The sequence below is a fragment of the Epinephelus lanceolatus genome, chromosome 1 (assembly GCF_041903045.1).
Source record: "Epinephelus lanceolatus isolate andai-2023 chromosome 1, ASM4190304v1, whole genome shotgun sequence".
In the NCBI taxonomy this organism is placed as follows: Eukaryota; Metazoa; Chordata; class Actinopteri; order Perciformes; family Serranidae; genus Epinephelus; species Epinephelus lanceolatus.
The window spans coordinates 50,629,937-50,654,315 of record NC_135734.1 but is presented as its reverse complement, the minus strand read 5'-3'; the positions used below and the strand labels follow the sequence as shown (position 1 = coordinate 50,654,315).

The following is a 24,379-nucleotide window of genomic DNA, read 5'->3' as shown; positions in this document are numbered from 1 at the left end:
AGACAAAAGGACACAGGTGAGTCCTGAGCACGAGGGACAATGGAGGAAATCTGACACCTGGAATGTCGTCAAAGGGCTGGGAAAGTCACAGTGTGGCCTCGACTCTCAAGCACCGCAACACTGAGGTGCAGTGGTGGAAAATAACTAAGTACATTTACACAAGTGCTGTGCCACAGTACAATTTTCAAGTACTTGTACTTTACTTGAGTATGTCCATTATATGCTTCTTTATACTTGTACTCCACTGCGCCTCAGAGGGAAGTATTGCACTTTTTAAGGCACTACATTTATTTAAAAAGTTTTCAGATTCAGATTGTTAATTAAAAACCATGATGATACATTTTGATGTACTTTTACAGGTTAAAATACCCTGCAGTATATAACGTACTTGAAATGAGATCCACTTTTACCAGCTACAACACTGAAGTCATACACACATTAATGCATCAGGAATTATAATCCAACAATATGATGTATATTACTCTAAAATAGCAGTTCTGAATAGTTGTAAATGCTGGATTTTCACATGTACCAGAGTATTTCTACACTGTTGTGTTGCTGGTTTTACTGAAGTAAAAGATCTGAGCACTTCTTCCATCACCACTGAGGTTATATGTGATCTTGGAATTGATAAGCAACCAATAGCCCCTTTTACACGTCCTGTTAAAGGCGGGAATTTCACGCAGTTATTCCGCGTTGCTTTTCTGTATGAAGGTACAATCGCAGAATGGGGGTGACAGAGTTGTCCCATCTTTAAGTTGACATTGGAGGAGGTAACAGCGCCAAAACAACTTCTGTCTAAGGGAGAGCCAGCAAGATGGGATCATGGGTGTCACGGGTGCCACCGTGGGAGATTAAAAATGTAGCTGATAGCAGTTAGCAGCTAACTCACAGAAGAACAGCAGCAGAAAATATCCGCAAATAGTGAAAACAATGATGTCCAGGAGCTCCTTACCCTCCAAGCAAAGGACGAGATCAGCTGCCATATAACAGGGAAGGTAAACGATTGTTGTTGCCACGTTAAAGCCATTGTTATTGTTTATAAAGCGCTGCTGGCGCATGCCATATGTCACACTAGAGGCCAACACTGTTGTGTTACATGTCACACGTGCATGTCTCTTTTGCTTCTGTGATGCCAGCATGCTGTCCAAGGGCTCATTTGTGGTTGTTGGATATGGAAACAGAGACAGACGGAGCCTTCTGTCTGTACTATGGATTCATTTTGTCCATATTTGTGCACGTTTACTGAAAGCTTACGGACACAGATAAAACAGAGCAGAGATCTTGGAGGCAGTGCAGTGTAGTTCAAGCAAGATACGACGGTAGGAGACGACAAATAACTTTAAATAATGGTCAAAATAAAATGATAACAGGATTCGCACACATTTTCATGGACAAAATTTTTGCACAACTTTTCAAAGACCAATTATATTTTTTTCTCCCACTTGCCTGGTGTTTTTCAAACATATTAGACTCAACCTTTATTCTAACATAATTTAAGCTAGCCATCATTCATGAAGGGAGAAATGGAATACGGGGACAAGATGAAGAAACATACGTGATGGTAAACAAAACGTCAGAGCTACATCACGTCGACAGCTACAGAAAATAAATTTGCTGTTACGTCACATTATGTGGAAGGTTATCCACTGAATATTACTGAATGATAATAATAATGTTTTAAAGTAAAACCAAACCTCATATTTAATCAGCAATAGCCATGAAATGTATAACGACCTCTGTATGAAGCAGTTTTAGTGGTGGGGTCCGCCATTCCAGTAAAGGGAATTTCCCATTGTTTGTTGTTACCAAGTCAGAAGATAAGCACCCAAGAGGCACCGTGTCAACTGACTCTTCCCACATGATTTTTTTCACTCAGTAAACATCAATACAGAAACAAAGACAGCATTTTAAAATGTTAATGTGCATAAAAATAGCTTTATTTCCAATAATAAATCAGAACCTGCATGCAGAAACCAATGATTCATTGGCTTCTCCACTCCATTGGTGATTCACATGTGATGTTTGTGACATTAAGCAGCAGAACATACGTTATCTCTTCCATGCTCGTTGACCAGACCCTAGGCTGATTACCAACTGAAATGTTTTTTATTGTTTCCTCTTCCTTCTGCTCGAGGCAGCTGACCTCGGAGATATTCACTCCCTCAAGAAAAGACAGTGAAGTTGATTCATGTGCTGACAGATTAAGTCCAAATCTAATCAGAATGACTCCTCTGAAGTCAAAGTCAGCTGACACTCGCTGACACACTTACAGGAAACAAGTGTTTTCTTGATTGAATTCTTTTGTTTCTCTGGAGGTAAAAGGCCTTGAACCAGTGTCAAGATGTTTCTGTAACTGTGTGGCAGCTCGTGTAGGCAGCGACCTTGAATTTCCAAATACATGCCAGCAAATGTATCAGGCTCCATTTTGGCTACAAAACAAAGACTAACAAAAACAGCTCCGGCTGGTAATCAGCCCCGGTCTGCTCCTGACAACATGGCTCATCGGCACAACATCCCCTGAACAACGAGATGAACACCAACCACGTAAGCAATCCTTCTACAAACAAACAAAAACATAAATACAAAAGCAACAAAAAAGTCTAAAAGATAATAGAAACTCTTACAAAATAAAAAGTTTCAAAACTATTTGCCTCTGAAAATCTCAAACTAGTGTATATAAAACTTTTAAAATCACATATACAACAGCTTAAAAAGGGGGAAACACCCCAAACCTGAAAGAAGGCAATAAAATAATTTGACAGTTAAATTAATACAAAAAAAGGGAACAAGTTGATCTACTGGAGGAAAAAAAAAACACTGGAGAACAATGAGAGTTAGTATTAGCATTGGTAGTATCAAAACAGCATTTACATTTACAGTAAATCACATGAATGTTACTGCTGAGGGGAAACAAAAATAAAACAGGAAAAACAATTTGGCATTTAAATATTTGGTAGGTATTTTTTGTCGCCAGGATGTGGCTAAGTACCAAGTTTATATTTTTTTTTTTTTTTCAGTTTTTGTTAATTTTTTGAAATGACTATATACAGATCCTTGGTAGAGCAGTCTGTGTGCTGCTGCGTTCAGCTAAGAAATGTGAGCATCAAACCTGTTCATCATGGCTTTAGTGAATGCTCATTGACCCCATAATGAAAATATAAAACTGTCACTAGCTTATTGAGAAAGCATCAACCCCATGAGTTAAAAAAAACAACAGAAAGTACCAAAACTACCAGTTTCTCCGATCACAGAGCTTAAAAATGTCTTTCACAACATTTACTGGATCATGAATATGAACGTTTGTACATGTTGATGGATAATGAGCACCTGATGAAGTGGAGAGCTTCACAGATAGGAGGCAGTGTTGAAGGAATAGTTTGACATTTCCGGGAATTTGGGAATCTCATGTCTCTGTGTTAAATATTAAAGTACATCCAGTAGCCAGTTAGCTTAGCACGAAGACTGGAAATGCGTGGGAACAGCTAGCCTGGCTCCGTCCAAAGGTCTAAAAATCCTCCAACGCTCCCTGAAACGTAAATCTAAGAATGACAGGAGATTATGTGGCTGGACTATTTCTTTACTGGAAGATCCCTGAAATAGTCTGGTGCTTAACCCTTCTGTAAAACAGGAAGTTGTTGCTTTTCCTTTTTGTAGGTGTCAAAGAAACGAGATACTAATTAGTGATACGGTTCCCACACCTTTTTATGAACAAAATTTCAAAACTTTTCTGTGGCTTTTCAAGAACCCATCATTTTTTCCTTGCCAAACTTGCCTGACGCTTTTTGAACATCAGATTCAGACTCTACTCAAAACATAATTTCAGCGGCTAAAATGAATTGAAGAAACGTACGTGATGGTAAATGAAACATCAGAGCTACGTTACGTCAACAGCTACAGAAAATAAATTGGCTGTTATGTTACATTACGTGGAGGGTTATCCCAGGACGATTGCTGTAACAATGTCATTACACAAAACTAAATTCCATGACTTTTCCATGACCGTGGGAACCCTGTAGAAAGCTACACATCACAATTATGTCATACCGGAGGCATCGTAATCCTTAAGGCCTTCACATAACTTCCAAGTCAAAATTACACCCTAAAAAAGTAATTTTAAATATCTGAGTCTGTGCTTTATAAAACGGAGGTAACTGAAAATGTATGCGAACCCAAATTTATTGGATATAGTGGTCCATCATCGACATACAGTATCTTCATTTCTGACTTGTTGACAGAGCCAGGCTAGCAGTTTCCCTCTGTTTCCAGGCTTAATGCTAAGCTAAGCTAAGCTAAGCGAAGCACCTACAGGCTGCAGCGTCATATTTAACAGACACCTGCACCCACGTCGTCCCCTCTCAAAATGTTAAACTGTTCCTTTGAGCTTGAATGTCACTGTGAAAGAGGGTCAGCAGCTGCAGTCGCCATGGTTTTGAATCTTTGCTCCCTACACACATGACTGAGCTGTGTATGTGTGTGTGCGTTTGTGTGTGAGGAATGTAGGTGTGTCACCCTGTAGGAGCATGTTGGTTTGACTCCAGTCGAGTTCACCATAATAACAGAAAACAAACCCTGGAGGCACAGCGGTAATTATTACAGTGGTAAAACATCTTGCAAACGGGCAGCAAAGGACAACACACTGCGATGCAACTGTGTGTGTGTGTGTGTGTGTGTGTGTGTGTGTGTGTGTGTGTGACCCGGGTCATACAGTATTTGCAAATTCTTTTTCTGGATTAGTTTAGCTTAGTTATCAGGCTCTACGTGCCAGGCTGACGGGACTTTCCCCACACGAGGAGATACAGAACACGCCAGATAGTTAAAAAAAAAGAAAAGTCTTTTAAGGTTGTTTTAATGAACTCTGCTGCATCTGAAAATGTACACAACATGAACTGAATCATCTCACGGCGCTCGATCAGGCAGAAACAATGATTTGCAAATACGTCTTGACCCTGGTTTGACTGTCTCTTCTCTCTCTGTCACTGTAGGAGCACTGTGAGGATACAACTCTCTGGGACTCTTCATATCAGTTTGAACGAATGACAGAATAAATCCACACAGTGATGTATATTCTCTCAAATCAAAATGAATTTTCAACAACGTGAGCTCAATTCTTTCCCATCATGACAGGACCTTTAATAAAAAACTGAAATCTCTCTGCATTACGAGGAGTTCTTTTAAAAAATTCTAATAAAAATGTTCACATATAAGTCACTTGCTACAGTAATGTGAGAAGCTGCAGTCCAAGAAAACAGGTTCAGAGGAATAACAGAGAGGGGAAATAAATAACTGGACTGTTAACATGTACCGAGACAAGAATGACTGCACAGTGTTAGTGTTTTTAACTGGAAGGTGGGGAGGAAGAGGAGGAGAGAGGAGTTTGAAGTTCTCTGAGTCCTCAGATGTGAAGTTCTGTTGTTTTTTCTCTCGACATGGGGACAAAATAATAATAAAAAACACAAGACATAAAATGTACCGCAGCTGAAATCGTCCACTCCTGTTGCTCGTTTTTTCCTTGTTTGACAAAACCAAAAGAGAGGGACGTGAGGACCAACAAAGCCTCTGATTGGTTAAGAGAGCACCAATAATATAAGCATACATCAGGAAGGAGGAGTCAGTCAATCGATTGTGTTGTCGGGGCTTCTCTCCTGATTCGTTAACGAGCGTCAATCCGCTGAAGAAAAGTGAGGAGGAAGAGGAGGAGGTATGATGATGATGAGGCACTGTGAGGCCAGACGCTGGCCCTGATTGGGTTTTAAGGGTTAAGGGAGTGAGGTGTGTGTTTGTGTGTGTGTGGGGAGGTGGGGGAGGTCAGGGTCTATGCGTAGATCTCTGTGGTGGGGGCTTTCTTGTAGATGGGCTTCTTCCCCAAGTCGTAGCTGCCCTCGTCCTTCTTCTTCATGCGGTAGATGAGGAGGAGGATGAGGAGGACAGCGAACATCAGGCCGACGGCGCCGCCCGCGATCAGAGCTGGAAGAGACGAGAAAGAGACTTAAATTAAGACAATGAGGATTCAACACAGACAGAAATGCATAATTTACTGTTGAAAAAAGGTAATAAAACGCAGTATGTTTTATTAAAATACTCAGCATGTTGCAACATATTTAAAATCACAATAACACTGTATTGTGATAATATCGTATCGTGGATCCTCTGGTGATTGTTAGTAACTTTTCCAACGGTCACCTCAGCTACAAATCCTGTCTGCTTTTTGTCTAAGCAGCTCTCGAACATCGCTCCTAATTAGTCGGCAAAGAGTTTGAGAGAGAGACTGAATAAATAACAGAGTTAAGAGGAAACCACTGGAACGCTGTCACTGGCCTCTATGCTGCTTTCTACCGTTCACTGACCTGTTTTCAGCATGTTTGTGATGTTGAACGTGACACAAGACACAAACATGAGGGCATACTCGTCAACTGGCAATGCAAAAGAAGTCTATCACCTGTTTCCAGTGAGTTTTAAATAATCTGCATTAACACATTCATTTTGGTGCAAAAAGGGTGAAAGTATCAGATTGAACTTGGGTCTGAAGAAAAACCTTTGAGTCAGCGTACAGAACAGTTATCAACAGCACAATCATGTAACGCCTCTGTTATAGGGTTATACTAGAGAAGTTCAATACAACTGATATTATAGTCAACACATCAACACTTCCTCAACGACCTTGTGTAGAATTACACAGCTGAGGAAATGTTTTCGTAATTCTTTTTCTTGCCCTGTAAAGATTTCTAAATTCCTGTTTTCTTGATGCGGTTGTTGTGTAAATAACAGGATATCCTCGGCCCACAGACTTTCGTCTCAGGGACTTTTGTCTTGACAAGATACGTTTCAGACAAAACACAGAGGCCTCAACAACAGCTCCATTTACTCTCTGAATAAGAAGACTGATGTTCTCATGAATATAAAATGTTTTCATTCAAACAAAACCAGGAACCTCCAACAATCCTGTTTTTGCGCGACTTTAGAGGCAGAAAATACTTTTTAAACCTAATGTCACTTCTCTTCACTGCTTGAAGATCAAGACATGGACAAACAGTCGGGGAGCCAACCAACCTGCAAGGACCTCCGTCTTGTTAAAGATGCTGTCGTCGCTGGCGTGGGACATGAGGACGTTGGAGGGGTGCTCCTCACTGGGCTCTGCCTCGTTCCTCAGTATGGGGATTTCGTTACTGTTCCGGATAACGGCCACCTCGTCGACTGTCGGCTGCACCGGGCGCTCAACCTCTGGGATCTTGTTGTCGTTCACGTCAGGCTGAGGATGAAGGGAGGGATTTAAAAACACTAAGTCAGTGAGTGGAACCAAGGCTAACCACACTGTGTTTAGATCATTTTGCTTTGGTCTAAAAACAGGTCTGTAGTATCATGAAAAAGCTGAGTGGAAGTGGAGAAATTCAGAACACTTAACTGGGACAACGACTGGTTTCTTTCTGTTAATTATGATTATTTATCTTAAAGCAAATCTTAAAATCTAGACGTTTCTCACCTTAACTGATGGTTTGGACTCTCTCCCAGGTGACGCAGTTGTTGCTGTAGAAAGAAGCAGATTCGTCATTTAATCTGAAGTGTTCACTAATAATTACAAGAGAAACTTCAGATTTTAATTTAAATGTTCTTAAGTGTTTGTAGAGACTGACCTCCGTCACCAGATCCAGAGAACTCGTACTCCTCCTCATCCTCGTCATCGTACAGCGGGTAATAATCATCATCATCATCTTGATCATATTTGTCGTTTTCGTCGTCTTCGTCGTCCGTGAAGCCAAAGTCTGAGCCGTTAGGGGAGTCTCCTGATGACTCCAGGCCATCACGGTGCGTTGACATGGCGACCGTCTGTGTCGTCTTCATGGGCATCCATGTCTCCGTCTCCCTCACCTGCTGGGACACCAGAGACAGAGTAGGGGTCAGAGGGATCCATTCAATAGTCTGGACCAAGACATGCTACCTTCCATAGAGCCTTGCCACTAGGCTCAACAATCACACTGAGAAATCACCCTTCATCACCTAATAACATTTTGGAAAGTTCACCGGCTCAACCAGGTAACGCCTAAGTTTTTGAAAATTCTACAGATTCCCATTTGTGAGTTTTTTCTTTAACATTTAATCAGACAAAGCCACAAATTAAATGATTTGTGATGATCATTATGGTTTGTTTATTCACCAAATGATTAACTGTAAAAACAGTTTGCAGATGAACCAGTTATGAAAATAACTGTTAGCAGCAGCTCTTTGTGAATGAGGAGACGTCCCTGTCCAGCCTGTGGAGCCACTGTGGCTCTGATCACTATGAAGATTAACATAATGAAGACACATTGACCTGCTCTAATCACATTAGCACACTTAATTTCATTGACCATTTGCTCAGTAAGCAGCGTGAATGGATTAAAACACAGGGCTGTCGAACAGGTTCAACACACACACACACACACACACACACACACACTTAATCAGCATTAGGGCAACACTAAACGGGGGGGGGGGGGGTTAAAACGAGGTGAGAACAGCTAAACCCCATCGCCTTAACTTGCAGAGCGGCTCGTTCAAAAGCTTTCAAGTCTTTCAGGTTTTTTATTCGCGCTGAAATACTTGAACACTTCTCACACCATTCACACCAATCTGCTTCTGATGTTTTAAGTACAAAGTGAAAATCAGATGGCATCAGCAAACACTGGGCCCCTAAAAGCACCTGAGAGTTAATCACAATACAATGGTCAAACTGAGAAAGAAATCTGCTGCGTCTCTTTCTTTATTCACACCGACTATAAAATCACCTGCTGACGAACATTTTAATCCTTTCAGATTATGACCCACTGCAACTACCACTTTTAAGCTTCTCTCATGTCTGCCTTTACAAGTACTTGACTTTTTTTTTTTTTTTAATAATGCTTTTCTGGATACTCAGTGTATCATTCTCATTATTATTGATATTGATAATAATGATATTTCTATACAATTACTAAAACTACTTCTGCTGCTGTGTGACCTGTGAATGTCAGATACAGAACTTTTTTTAAAACCAAAAACATCTTCACTCTGAAATTCTACCACTTCACATACTGTACAGGAAATGCATTTTCTAGCTCAAACATTGCAGAGCTGAAACAGGCAGTGGACACAGGTTCCAATGACACAGAGCTCAAAGATTTACTGCTTATCTCTATATTTTAAATTGAATATTTGGGCGTTTGGACTGTTGGGCAGAGAAAACAAAACATTTGAAGAGGAGTTTGAGCTCTGGTTGATGACTTGATGAGACTAAATGACTGATCGATTAATTGAAATACGTAAGCAACAGATTAAAACTGAACAACTCTGTCTGGAAGATGCTGGAGCTACTGAACCTGGCCTGATCGATAACTAAACATGCACACACTGAGGCAGACAGGCTGATGAGACGCTGTGACAAGACGCAGCCCGTCATTGTGTTTTGTTGAACAGAAAAAGGACTGAAGATACGAGAGCGAGCGGAGCAGTGCTGGAAGCTTTTTTCAGTGAGACCTTCCATTTACTGAGAACAAAAGCTGACCACAAATCACACTGGAAACATGCCTGGGCTTCCCACAACATCCTCATTTACCCCCCCCTGCCCCCTCTCAAACACACACAGATTGAGTTCTGTTGACATCATGAGTTCTCCTCATAATTACTTCCATCTGAGTCCTGTGAGGGGTCTTCATTTTAAAGGCTAGCTGGTGGCTAAGCCTGCCTGGGGCCTCGAAGCATTGTGTGTGTGTGTGTGTTCTCAAATACTTGGCATAGTAACGCTGCTTCTCTCTTTAAAAGTAGCCTGTATGACCAGAAGGAGGGGAGGGAATGCCTCATTGTGACTGCACAAGAGCTTCAAACAAAGGCGGCCATTTTACTGTGACTTCTCAGAGCAACAAGGTGCGCTGACGAAGACCTGAGTGTTTGCTGTCTTACATTTTCTGGCTTCTTTGTTTTTAAAGTGACTCTTCCTTTATTCCTTTTTGATATTGTTTCTGTCTGTGTGTGAGTTCTTCTTTCAAAAGACTAACAGAGACACAAAGATTCAAAAGAAAACCCTACGTAGTTTTATACTCTATTACAGTGGTTCCCAAAAATTATTGTGAGAGATAAATATTTTATTCTTAACTGGTTTAAATTTAGGGATTATTTAACGTATGATTATAATAAAATGGACATTATTACATTTTTCAGTCAGTGTTGAGGTCACTTTAAATACTTCTGACTGACTGTTTCAATTATTTACATTAAGCTAACTATTTAAATTGTTTGTACTTTTAGCTAACTAGTTCGATTGTTTACCTTTAACCAACCTTTTCAATTGTTTACTTATAGATAACTATCTAAAAGTAAACAACTGGAATAACAATTTCAATTGTTTGCAAGATGCCTGCTATCCAAACTTTTTCTTTTTAGCTATTTCAATTGGTTACTTACAGCAAACTAATTCATTTATTTACTTCTTGCCAAGTATTTAAATTGTTTACTTTTAACCTTTTCAACTGTTTGTGAGAAGCTTGTTATTTATATTGTTTACTTTTAGCCAACTGTTTAAATTGTTTACTTACAGTTAACAGTTTCAACTGTTTCTGTCACCTTTAGCTGGACATCTGTTTGCGCTTGCTAACTAGTTTTGTTTTCTTATCAAAATCATACCAATCTGTAGTCCGAGTTTCTCCAAAATCTTTCCACGTATCCTGTGGCAACTATAGGAGGAACCCCCCTGGGGTCCACGTCCCCCTGGTTGGGGACCACTGCTCCATTCTGTCCTTATTTAAACCCTGCACATGGACACAGGGGCGCTGTGATCCTGCGTGTGTGCATGCTTGCGTGCCTTTGAGAGTGTGTGTGTACTTAATCCTAAGCCTTAAAATGGTGACTACTGGCTCTTCATTTCCCCACTGCCATTCAGAGTGAAGTCGGCTGCTGCTGCGGCGTGCTGGAACAAGCCCGCTGAGTCACATTATCGGAAACACACTCAGATGAGATGATTCAGATGATAATATGGATCCATCTGAGTCAGGCTCATCCAGCCGTGTGTGCTAGCATGAGTCATATCCATTCAAACACTCATATTCTACATCATTCCCTGAGGTGCCTTTTACTCTGTGCACTACTTTGTGGTTTGGGACGATGATATTTAAAAGGCCCCGAAAGACAACTTTTTTATCAACTTTATTATCCTACCTGAACACTAGACTCTCCAAACTGCAACACTTTGCTGTCTTACCTGAGGAATTTATACATCTGTGTTTCTGCTCAGCTTTGGTTGTTGGGTAAGCTTTATTTCAAATGTCTTTATTTTCTGTATAATTTCTTGGATAGAAACTCATTTGGTATCCATTATAGGGAAGGTATTTTGTCTTTCACTTGTTGCCTTGTTGGATATAAACATATTTTCTGTTCAGCCCAAGAGTTTTAAAAACAAAAGTACCATTTGTGTATTTCATTTCCACACAGAGTTTGTCTGATAAGCGAAAGACAACAGGCTCAATACCCAGAGAAGCCAATATGTTTGTCCCTGTCAAGGTCCTGGAGTGTCAATAAAGCCCTTCCTCCTTGCTGCCCCTGACCTTTAAAGCCCCCTGTGGTGAAATGTGGACGTACATTTGTGTCCTGGGGAGATGTGTTTAAGGAACTCCACCATCTGCAGCCTCGTGTGTCCTAAAACAACAGCATACTGTCTTGCAGCCCGCCCTGAGACCTGTCCCAACAGGTCAGGTTTATTCAGTAAGTCAGAGCAGAAAGAGACGGATCAAAAGCTGAAGGATTTTTGTTATGATGGCAGCCACTGAATTTACTATCAGATGTGGGGGATATTCCATCTTTACTATATTCTCCCAGGAAGCAGAGCCGGGATGGGATTCAGGCCAAGTTCCTGTCTGCCGGGACAAAAACAAGCTCACTCTGTTCCCAATCCAAAAATGTATTCAGGGACAACGCACCCGCAACAGAGAGCAGGGGATGAAACAGGAAGTCTCTGCTTCACACAAGTCAGATCTGAGCTCCGTAACAGCCTGAAGACGTATCAAAAACCCCACAAAAAGGATAGAAGCGATGTGATACTCTATTGCTGCACAAATATGCCTCCATTTGACACCAGCTATCATCTGAACCAGCACAGACTGGTGAAGAGGAAGGGGAGAACAGCCTGATTAGCGGTTATGTAACCACGTCAACATGAAAATCTTTGGTCTTTGGTTTCCACCAAACGTGGGCCTGTCTGATTTGTTGCTCAGTCATGGCTGCCTGCTATTGGATTTCAGTGTCAATAAATCTCATAAACTGTATTAAATCTGTTTTATAAACTGAAAAAATGACACAAGATACTTACTGTAAAATATGAAAACAAATGTCAGCCAGCAGTCCATCTCACACTCTACAAACAATACATATTCTTTCATTAGCAGTGTAACTAAACACTACCATTATCCCAGAGCATGTCTGCTGCGTACAATCTGAGAGGAAAAATTGTCACGCCCTCATATTGAGCCTAATGTGTTCACAACAAACAACCTTAATGAGCTCAGCAACACAAAGTTTGGCTACGTGCTTTGCAGCAGAACACACTGTGGTCCAGAGGGAAGCCACAAAGGCTGACCCGACATCCTGGAGAGCTGAATAACGCACATCATGTACAGTAAATACACAAGAATGCAGGAGTGTGCTGCCGAGGACTTTAGGAAGGTTTCTCAAAAATGTGGATATCCTCAAAGCTCATGATTACGCTCTCTGCTAACCATTGTTTTCTGGAGAAACCAAAGGTATGTCCATCAGGCTTTGAAATATCGTGTCAGTATGGTATAATCAAAACCATATCTCAGAGCTTAACTCTTGATTTAAAGCTGGTTAACCGCATTATTTGTCAGCCATTTTAAAAAGCCACTTACGACCCAAACAGATCACCATTTTGTCCTCCCCTCAGTGATTCATGGCCTCATATATATTCAGCCTAATGTGCAACAGCTGATAAGCAGCCGGATGTGGATTACAGCCAAACCAAATGGATTAAATGGAGAGAACTGGGAAATAATATTTCCGTTTGTGGCAGTGACGCACTACATGCTAAGAATTTAATCAAGTATTGTACCACAACAGGCAGCGACAATGGAGTTCACCACTCTCCGTTTCCAAAAGCATGAAGGATCCAGTCAGTACAAATACTGGCAATTCAGTAAAACTCCTCCCAGTATTTTATTTCTTGAATCTCTTCCAAAAACAGACAAAGACTCCTGCTCTCATAAACACTTTAAATAGCCCAGATGACCTTTTATTTCGAGTCCTGGTCTGCCACGAAGGTCAGAGTCATCTAACAGCCAAACCAAGCTTTTCCTTGTTTAGTGAAATTGCAGAGCGTGTTTGGCCTCGCTGTGTCAAAGCAAGTCTGAGACCATCGGCCATGTGACCTCGACATCACAACTGACGAAACAAACAAACCTTGGTCAACAGATTAAACTCTGCAGGATGTGAATTAGAACGCAGTGTTGAGAAAAGGAAAGAATGCCAACATGTTAACTACTGCAGCAGCTCCACTGTGAAAAACAGGCTGGTATTTACAATGAAAATCAATATGCAAAACATTAATTGTTGCCTGAGACACGTCTTGACTGGAAACCACTTTCTATTTCTCCTCTAACAACAACAACAACAACAACAAACAATGATTTTTTTCATTATCAATGAATTAAACAGCACAAAGTCATGAAAAATGCCCATCACTGTTTCTGAAAGATATTCAGGTTTACCACCACGAGAGAAAACAAAAGGCAGCATATTCCAAAGAAAAGGAAGATAGCACAAGAAAATATTTACCATTAAAAACAATTATCAGTATATTTACAGATTAAATGGATCAAAAAGAAAACTATGTTTCACCACTTTTTATTACAAATAAATATTGTTAATTTGGGAATATTTGTGCGTTAACACAATTTGTAATTTTTGTAAATTTGTCTCTCTGCAGGGAATTAACTTTTGATCAGGAGAATCTCAGGTTTCGCTGATGAAATGGTCTGGTCTGATGAAGGAAAGCCTCCACAGAGATGATAAAAGCTGAAATAAAAAGCGTTGTTTCCCGTCTTGCCCCACTCTAGTCTCTCGTCCTGTCCTGTCCTTGTTTATCCTGCCTCTCTCAGCATGGAGGTCCTAAACTTTCCAGTTCCCCAATTGTCCGCATTCACTGAAAGGCAGTCTGTCAAGACACCCGCCACCCAGCCTTTGGGTCTGTCCCTTCCATTGACGCCAAACAATGCCAGTGGACTCCTCAAGAGCATATCAATGACCAAGGTAACCGGGGATAAGCCTCCAGCAGCCTCCCTTCATTAAACTGGGGAAACAATCCCTCCATCTGCCGGCACACAGAGAGGCATCTGGTCCATTCACACGGCGGCGTGGAGGAGGTACAAAGTATGAAAAGACAGAAAAGAAACACCAGCACGCAGGAATGTGCTTCCTTATTCTTTGTGATGCCCAACGTCTCTTGACCTTTTTAAGAAAAGACAGTTATTGTGGTTTTCTAACCTTTTTTTCCTCCTTCGTTCATGTGACGTTCAGCTGCCGGTTTTGGTCGGAGATGACCTCAGGGGCCAAAATTAACTAAAATGGACGAAATGGTTTTGGAAGATAATCTGGATCTGAAGTTTAAGCTCTTTCATAACCTCCCGTCTCTCCTTCCTTCCTTGTCAACTACTTTTCTCTTTTCCTTCACTCCCTCCATTTCCCATCCTGTTTTTCAACTCCCCCCCTCCCCCTCCTGCTGCTGGGTGATACCTGAACCAGCAAGATTTGCACCATGTATTGTGTCACCCGGTCTGCTTGTAAGATGCACTTCTGACCCCTGATGTAACTCTGCTAAAGGGCACACACACACACACACACGTCAGATGAACCGTCACAAATTTACTTCATGAGTCCAAGTTCTTGAGTTTATGGCATATAATGGCGCCACAGCAAGTGATCTATTATGGGATCATTACTTTGTTAAAACCATAAAGTCGAGTGTTTTATTCAGAGCTGCTGCTCCTACATACAGTCAGTCCTTCACAAGGCCTGAAAACAGCCCATTATAGGCCTCATTTGTCCTTTAATAAACACAGAACAGAGCTGCATGCTGGACTTCACTGGAACTCAACACACAAAAACACACACCTACCTTTGCCTTTTGCTCTGACAGCCAAGCTCTAGATTCCTTCTACCTACGCCCGCTCTATCTATAGTTGCATTTCCACCTACCAGCACTATGTGAGACTCTATGGCAACATGACACACAGAAAAGTCACAGCAGCCTTGATCCTGTCAACGTACAGATGGAGAGGTTGGGCTTGTGTGATAAGATCTATAGACATAATTGCTACGCAGCTATAATCAGCAAACTACGTGATGAACTCAGCTGCTTGAGTCAATCAGGGCTGTTCTCTCTTCATCACAAAGACAAATATTACTCAGTAAAGTGAGTAATATTGTTGCATTCAGCTTTGACATTGGCCTGGACCACTGGTTTTCTGTATGACTCCTTTCCTGATCGTTCCAGATAAGACTGAAGCTGTACAGGAGGGCCAGCTGTGCAGCAGACAGTGTTGATTCAGTCTCCACTGATAAGCCTAATTGAGTTTTGATGAGCGTCTCCTGAGGGAGCGTCCCCAGTCTTATCGTAATGGCCTTTATTGGTCACTTCCTTCCATCGATGAAACCGTCCTGCCATGGATGGTTCTCCGTTATAACCAAATCCATGACTGATGGGACGAATAAGCCGAATGCCTGCGGCGAGTCAAACTCGTACAGAAGCCGTGCCGCTCTAATGTCTTCCCTACTCTTCCATCTCTTTGAAGTCACTCCCTCAGGCGAGCATATCTCTGCCTTAGATCAAAGACATTACAGTCCAATAGACTCAATGGGAGCTACTGAGGAGTTATTATCAGCCTTAAGATCGACTTCAGGCTTTAAATGGCAGGAAAGAATAAGAAAACGGCAGGAAAACAGGAAATATCCATCTAAAACAAATCAACTCAGTGTTTAATAAAAGCCTGAAGAGACTCCAGAATATGAGTCATGGAAGTTTACTGACTTATTTATACTTCTAAGTGTTTTTGGAAACGTGAGGATGTCCATTCATTCATGGTGGGAGATTAGTCACAAAGACTCTGATTCATTTCTAAGGAGAAATGCTTAAATCGACTCTTTATCCTACGGCTGTGGATCAGTCCAATTTCTCGCTCATAATACCAGTAAGCAACCTTCACTTCAGCTCCACTTAAATACTAAAAAGGGTCTTTGTTTGTCCTGAGAAAAATGCCAGACACATCATAAACAAGTCTCATGTTAATTTAAATTACAGTCAAATTAAATGCTCTTCTGACACTGGTGACAATGTTTGATCACACTTGATTGAGAGATCTCTCTAATGTTGGTGGTTAATCTTAATCCAGCACATATAAATGCATGAGCTGGCCTGGCTCTCAACATGGGCCAAGTCACATTATGAATAACCAGTATCAGAGACAAAACTTTGAAAGTACAGAAACTTGTTTAGTATGAATTTCTGGTACTAATTAACCTGCTGAAAAAACATGACTGTGTACTCTGAATTTGTATAAAGCCATCAATGCAAATGTTCTTGCCTTACTTGAAGGGAAAATTCAGATTTTTTGAGGTGGGGCTGTATGAGGGTAGTTATCCATAGACAGTGTATTATTACAGTAGATGTCAATCGACACCCCCTAAGTTTGGAGAAGCAGGCAGGAGTCGGATACAGAACATTTTTATCCACCTCAAACAATAAATGAACAACTTATGAACATGCTATATTGAAAGTATTTTCAGTGCTCTACCTTGTTGTTAGACAGCCCATTCAGACAGGGAAGCTGTTAATGCTTCAGTTCCCTATCTATGCTTTCATCAAAGCTACCAGACTCCATTAACAGAAACAGTCATTTTAGTTTGCTGGACACAAGAGCTGCTGATCTGCTGCTGCTTCGATCACTGAGTTTGTTTGGGTTATTGTGTGACTTTTGTGAATCTGAACTCTTTAAAATGCCAAAGTCACACAATAACATAAACAAAATAACTGTTGAGAGGCAGCAGTCGACAGCAGCTCCTGTGCTCAGCAATGTTAAATCACTGTTTTTCTCAATGGAGTCTGGCTTTGTAGAGAGTGATACAAGGGTGATACCAGGTACAGCGGTGGAAATATTCTCAATATAGTGTACTCTCATACTGATATAGATTTTTTTTTGGAGGGACGTTTTGTAAGTGGCTGTCGTACATTTTGCTGCTGACTCCTCCATACTAGTACATTGCTTCACCTCCATTTCAGACTCCTGTCTGCTCCTCCAAACTGACTGACATCTACTGTTGGTAATATCTATGGATAAGTACATTGTACAACCCCACTTCAGAAAAGCTGAACTATCCCTTTAAATATAAAAAATATCTTCATAATTGTTTTAGCATTTCAGTATTGCTCAAGAAATGATCTAATATCAGCCCCTTAAATGGGAAGATGAGCTGCTTTTCTTCATCAGGAGGGACAATTGAGCCCGGCTCTGTCCAAAGATAACAAACGTCCATCCCCCAGAATCTCTAAAGCTCACTAATTAACCCTCTATATCTCATTAGTTTACGATTGTTACTTTTGGACAGAGGCAGGCTAGTGGTTTCCCCCTGATCCAAGTCTTCATGTTCAGCTAAATAACCTGGCTTTATATTTGATGTGCAGACACTAGAGCAGTATCAATCTTTTCATCCAGCTCGGCAGCAACACGAATGAGTGCATTTCCCAAAATGTCAAACTATTCCTTTGAAAGGGGTAAAAGCAGAGGAGTGTGTTGCCATCTTCGATAGACCGTATGAAGCTGTGTGTGCCTCTGTTGAGTGAGGCAGTCTGAGGAATGTGTCTCTCTGTGTGGGTCAGCTAAGTTGCCAAGACCTTGGCTCTTCAGCCAGCCACCGCATTCCTCTCTCCTCTCTACAATGGAGCCAAGGCACTCTCTGCACAGAGACACACACAATTAAGAGCTTGGGCCAAACCACCAATGACTGCTAGGATGGTTCTTCTAGGTTCACGGTTCGACTTATGCGATATCCTGCAGTGAAGTGGCTTTCAAACTGTCAGCAAACGTAGCCCCGCCCTCTCACTAACATGTGCTAAGTATGTTTAAATGAGTCTGGGTTTTAGGGAGGGATCAAATTTACGCAGCGTGGCTCCTTAGGCATTAAAGGGTAAAATCCCTACACTGGATATATTTCACACACCTCCCTGTAATATTTTGTGATGGGCAGTGGTAACAGCTCTGCTGGAGTTGGAAAACTATACATCAGCAACTTTTCCCTTCTCTTTACTTAAAGTTGACTTATGCAAAGAAAATGCACCAACGTCAGCAGGTCATCATTACAGAATTATCTTTATTTCTACTTAAACAATTAGAGGATATGATCTGTAACATGACTGCTTCACAACATGTGGCATGACATAGCTCATCTTAAACAGCAATAAAAACTTCAAGGTTATGGCAGCTCCATCACTTCATGGTGAAAGGAAACACTGGTTCACACCCACAAAGGCCAAAAACTACCAAAGTTTATCAGAGCTCAACTGATTTGAAACGAACAAGGTGTCCTCTGTTGTTGACAATACGTTTAGTGACTGTGGAGCCCACTAGGTGAGCCACTGGTGGTCTAAAGAGGTAGACCTCACACACTGTGATACAAACGTGCAGATACACAAAGCGACACAGGAGCACATGAGAACACACACACTAATACTGAGACACATTTGCCTGCACACACACACACACACACACACATACCACATCAAAGAAGAACTGTATTATTGAGACACATTTGTCAGGAAGGATGTCTGAATGAGGGGAAGCCCTCATACCACCCAAAAGCACTCTGATCTCTGGTGGCTGTGTGTGTGTGTGTGTGTGTGTGTGTGTGTGTGTGTGTGTGTGTGTGTACTGTAAATGGCATGAGAGGTCTGACAGAAATGACATCAATTTAGCTTTGTTTGCAGGGAAATAAATTTCCAGAGAACACCACAAGAATTCTTCTCAACACAATAAGTCCTTACTGCAAAAATCCCCACAATAAACAAGTGTCTAAAATTAAATGAAAATAAATGTTCTATCAGGAGCAAATAAATGGCCAAATGTCAATGTTTCGAGATGGCCATCACCTCGGTTTGCTGCCAGTTAGTCTTATGTGATGAAGAAAAGCAGCAAATCCTCTCATCTGATAGAGCACACAACACACCTCTGAGAAATCATCTTTAAGATCCACAACACTTTGACTGTTTCTCTCAAGCCATGTGAATGTCTTCCGAAAGCTTCTGTGACCACCCCTAAATGTGGTCACATGACAGATAGAAATACATACATCAACATTATTGGGATATCTGATTTTGTTGCCCAGCCCTAGGGTGAAGCATTTTGATTAAATTTCAGGTCAGATACATCTGTTCTGCTGGGGGGGGGGGGGACTGAGTGCATCAGCGCTGATAGTTGCTAACAGTCTGGCTTCAGGCCTGGAATAACCATCTGTCAGAGTATGACAGGGTATCAGGGGATGGCAGGGGCTGAAGGAACAACATCAAACGGCCTCCCCTCCAGGCTCGCTGATACATTTCCCAATGGAAACACAGCCAGGCTTATATTCCGTGTTCTGCCATGACCCTCTACATTTTTACTAGTCCGCCAGGATGGATAATGATCAGTTGATCTGATCAGATCAGGTCGATGGATGAGAGGAGCAGCTGCTGTGAATGAATGCAAACTTTTAGGCCCAGTAGAATGAACGGTTAAGTTTCACGTTCAATGCACCTGACGCCCTGCTACCATGTCGCCGCCCCAGCACGCGCTGCACTCCAATAGTGTGGTGCTATATATAACCAAACAGTTTATCCAATAGCTCTCAAATTAACAGCCCAGCTCCAAAAATAAAACATTTATTTGTGGCGGCAGATCTTTTTGTCATGCGGGCCGCCACAAATAAATGAATGTGTGCAAAACCCTGAAACAGATGTTGACAAGGCTTTCCTTTGAGTGAGAAAATAGTCACAAGATTAATCCATAATGAAAATAATATGTAGTTGCAGCCCTTTTGACTTGTGCCCTGGTGTAAAGGGTCCAGGCTATGTTTAACTAGAAAGTGGCTCCGGCATAAAAGAGTCCAAAAAAAGTTGTATGAAAGTGATATAACCAGAATAGGAGGGGGGTTTTATGGTCGACTTCTGCCCCAAATGTATTCATATAGTTCCCGGTACAACTGCCAGAATATGCTGTGGTTGAAAGGGGGTGGAGGGAGAGGGGGGGAATCAGGTTCTCGACTGCTCTCCATCACAGGCAGGAAGGACAAAAACCTCCTCTCTCTGTGCCAACATTCCTCGGCCCAAAGGGATTTTATAGACCAGCGGACAGCAATGCAGGAACCATTATTACATCCTAGTGATACTATTTATCATGCTCCCTCTTTCCCTCCCTCCCTCCCTGCGCTCTTTTCACCGCACAGGCTTTCAGCGCACCCCATCATGCAAAAAAAAAAAAAACTTCCTTCAAAAAACCCTGGCTCATTCTCGTGCAAATGATTCGGGGGCTAAATGCAAAACCAGTGACATTCCAACAAGATATAACAAATGGACTCAGCCCCAAGGCTCCAAAGGCAACAAGCCGAGGTTTGGTGAGGCAACATGGATTAACTCCGGGGCAAAGAGGATTTTTAACCCTGATTAACCACCACAGTTGCCATTGCAAGCACATTTGGTAAATTAAGGGGATTTGACACTGCCAATTGAAATGAAAACCACATTACGTGTGAAGAGACTTTTTGCTTTTTGTTTGCTCAGCCTTTACTAATTTAAGAAACAAAAAATAAACAGTTACTGTACTTTCCTATCTTTCACCTTCACTCTCTACTTGGTCATGAAGGACTTGTAGTGACTTGTGCTCCCATACATGGGCAGAAAATGCTGAGGTCAATGGAAAAAGTCATGAAGAACAGGATTTGTTTGGCCCGGTCTATCTTGGACAAACTGATAAGACTGCCCGTGAGACCTTAGCCTGAGCACAGCATAAGAAATCAAAATGGTCGAATTAAAAGAGTCCTTCTACCTCGGGCAGCAAAAGACTTTGCTAAATGAAGCAATAACTTCCCAAGATTAGAATATTTAAGACTCTTGGCATCCAGTTGATAGGAGAACCAACTCAGTCCATTGATAAAAAACATTCCAATCATGCCTGTGGCTCCCAAAAAGCCTTTTGCATTCAGAGCATGATCTTTTGTCAGGTAGCAGAACATTGTTATCGATTAGCTGGGAACGCCAAACCCACATACCAATAATGACCTCAGTGGGTAGAGAAGAAGAAAAGGCTGGAGGGAGAAAGGGGGGTGGAGGGAAGGATTGTCATAGCTCAGAGGCTAAGTATCCATCAAAGGAAAGTGGAGCAAAAAAGAAAGAAGGGAGAGAAGTCGCAGAGGCCTATGTAAGACTGATCAGACAGGGACAGACTAGGACAGACTGGGAGACGGACTTAGTGATGACTAAAGAAGCATCAGTCGAAATCTGGAGAGTAACAGCTCATTTAAAGAGCTGAAAAAAAAAAAAACACAGCATATCTCGGTGGGAAAGCTGTAGGTGCATCCACGCTAGGCTAGGCTAGAGGAAAGAAGTGTCTCTTGTGAAAAGGCCCCAGGGCCCTATTGAGATCCCTCCAAGTGTGCAAAATCCCCAAGAGGGCCGGTCAAGGTCACCAAAGGTCACATTCCAGAGGGGAAATCAAAAAAGAGAGGAGAAGGGAGTGGGGGGTGACAACGAGATGAGGCAGAGTGAGCAAGCAGAAGCTACAAGGCGTTGAGGAATGTAACAGATTGTAAAGGCGAGGTGGATCCGACCAACAGTGAGCGATTCGCTGGGAATCGCTGGCTCATGACATCAACACGCTGGTGGAAAAAAGCCGCCTGAAGGCAGGCAAAGTTCAGCTCTTCAATCTGGGATTAGCGTCCCAGGCGTTTCTGGCTCCACATGGGAAATTTCAATGTGTCATAGTACGTCACAGTGAAGCTCGTGACGCCCTCATATTTGAACTCTTGCCTCCTTTCAAATAACTTTAAAACATCACTGATGTATAACTGATAATTCCAGGCATGTAGTCCATCCTGGAGTGGGTGGTAAAGTCTGTGTTGCTGCTATTCACCCTTTCACACCATTTGTACTGACCAACTGGGCTTACTGGGGGGCAGGGTGCATGTGTTTGTGTGTGTGTGGGTGGCATCCTCACGGCCTGTATTAGCACTCCAGCACAAACAATTTCAAATAAGAACTCAAAATCTGTAAAATATAAGGTGGGACATGGGTAACTAGATGTGTCCTGTACTGTATGTGTGAGCACCAATTCAGGCTTAAACATACAATTAGAGGTTTCTTCTTCGTGTAATGCACAAGTCCATCCACATGAAAGGTACAAAGTACAGCTCCAGACCAAATACTGTCTGTTACCGCTCTTTAAAGAGTCATTTTTTGGTGACAGTCATTCTAACACAGACACACCAACATCACATGGCAACACCTTCCTCTAGGGAAAGCAGGACTGGGTCAAAGCACGACAGGTACTTGAATAACACGTGTTTCATGAATAGTTAATGGTGAAGCTAAGCTTGGGTGGCAGCACAATAATGGTGTCAATAATATACAGGAGAGCAGTCTGACTTTATGCATCATGAAATAGGAGCAAAACAAAAGTGACATAATGTGGAAAAGCCCGCAAAAACAAGCCAGGAGGGGTCACGTCCCGAAAAATACGTGCAACACATGACCATTGAAAGTCAGGAAACTACACAGCGCTTGGGAAAAAACATTGTAATCGTCAACCACCTCCACTTTCAGTGACGCTCCTCAGCAATCAAATTCTTTTGGCATTAAGTCAGTCTGTTGCTTTCCACAACACAGCAACAGACTGTTTCACTTATCTGCAAACGATCAGTGCTTTCTGAAGAAGGATCTTTTAGTGGGATGTGCACTGAATATGTGTAATACCAACATAATGTGAAGCTTCACGCGTTACATTAACATTAGTACTTTGTTCACATTGTATTTTCCCTTTTTTATGTTTAAGTTTCTGGAATTTTGCAGTACCTGCACTGCTTTTCTCTTACTACATGTATAGCTATGCACCAAAACACCAATGCAACCCCCTGTATGTGACAAACACATGGCAATAAACCTGATTTGACGTGACTGTAGGTGCTAAGAGAGCAGTAAGTCTCAAGTGAATTTCCCAGATGTCAGTTTCTTCACCAAATCATGCAGTAAAACAATAAGACATGCAGATCCACAGTCTAGTAAGCACCTACTTTTTAAATAAGGACAGGGAGGCAAATATCTGACTGATCAGAAAGAGTCATTCATGTAAAAAGAGCAGCCCAGATGTCCCAGTGATTGGCCCATCACAGGCAGGAAAAGTGACTTGCCAGCTACCCCCCATCTGGGCCCCATACTGGATAATAGCAGCAGGCTATAGATGCCTGTGTGTGTGTGTGTGTGTGTGTGTGTGTGTGTTCCTCTCCCCCAACCAACACACACTCCCTGGACTCTAGCCTCCACTCTGGCAGTGAAGCTAGCTGGCTAACAACACCGAGAATCAGTGAAGTGTCCATCTAATCCACTTTGTACAACAGCAAAGCAGCTCTGCGTCTGTATCAGCATGAAACCCCGTTAACAGCCGTTAAATCAAAGCGAACCGAGTCGCGTTAACGGCTAATCCTCACTCGGTTAACCGTAGCGTACTTTAGCTGGCGCTGCCAGTCTGACCGAGGCGGAGAGACCACTTTTATAAACTTTAACTCACAGTTAGAGAGATTTAAAGCACAACTTACCGACTCTGAAAAAACGGAGGCAGATAAAATGAGCACGAGGCACAGGTTGAGCATGGCTGTCCTTTAGGGAAAGTTTCTCAAAAAGTCGTTGAAGTGTAGCTGCAGAGATTTAAAACCAGCGGCGGGGGGTTAGTGTTGCTTCAGGAGGCGGTGTGTGTGTGTGTTCCGGTATAGTCCAACAAAAATACGAGCTGCTGAGAACTGGTCCGCTTTATCACCTTCACTGTGACTTCTTCTTCTTCTTCTTCTCTCCGGTGACTTTAACTGGGGCTTCTCGGTTTGATCGGCTGCTATATTTCAGACGCGTAAACTCTCCCCCAACTCTCCTCCAATCAGCGACGAGCTTGTGACGTCACGCTCTCATAACTTACGGTAAGTCCGCCACGCCCCCCAAGCCCTTCAAAATAAAAGCATACACCCGTATCCACAGGTTTAAAGGGGAACACCACCTGAATTAATGATTCCAACATGTTATTTCCATGAACCTGTGATGTCAGAGGGTGTAAAGTCTGGAGCTGCTCACCAGACCAGTGGTTTC

The 24,379-nt window shown here is 42.0% G+C and overlaps 1 protein-coding gene across 2 annotated transcripts; it reads right to left on the bottom strand.

Annotated features, from left to right (window-relative positions):
- Nucleotides 1-4,832: 4,832 nt before the first annotated feature.
- sdc4 (syndecan 4) lies at nucleotides 4,833-24,107 on the bottom strand. Of its 2 annotated transcripts, none has more exons than XM_033626839.2 (5): nucleotides 23,842-24,107; nucleotides 7,632-7,866; nucleotides 7,481-7,524; nucleotides 7,051-7,249; nucleotides 4,833-5,967 (listed from the first exon to the last, which is right to left on the bottom strand). In XM_033626839.2, the coding sequence occupies exons 1-5, from the start codon at nucleotides 23,893-23,895 to the stop codon at nucleotides 5,816-5,818; spliced, it is 684 nt and encodes a 227-aa protein (XP_033482730.1). In that variant the 5' UTR covers nucleotides 23,896-24,107; the 3' UTR covers nucleotides 4,833-5,815. The 2 variants fall into 2 exon arrangements, with proteins under 2 accessions (XP_033482730.1, XP_033482729.1); XM_033626838.2 differs by having other exon boundaries at nucleotides 7,632-7,869; nucleotides 23,842-24,034.
- Nucleotides 24,108-24,379: the final 272 nt, after the last annotated feature.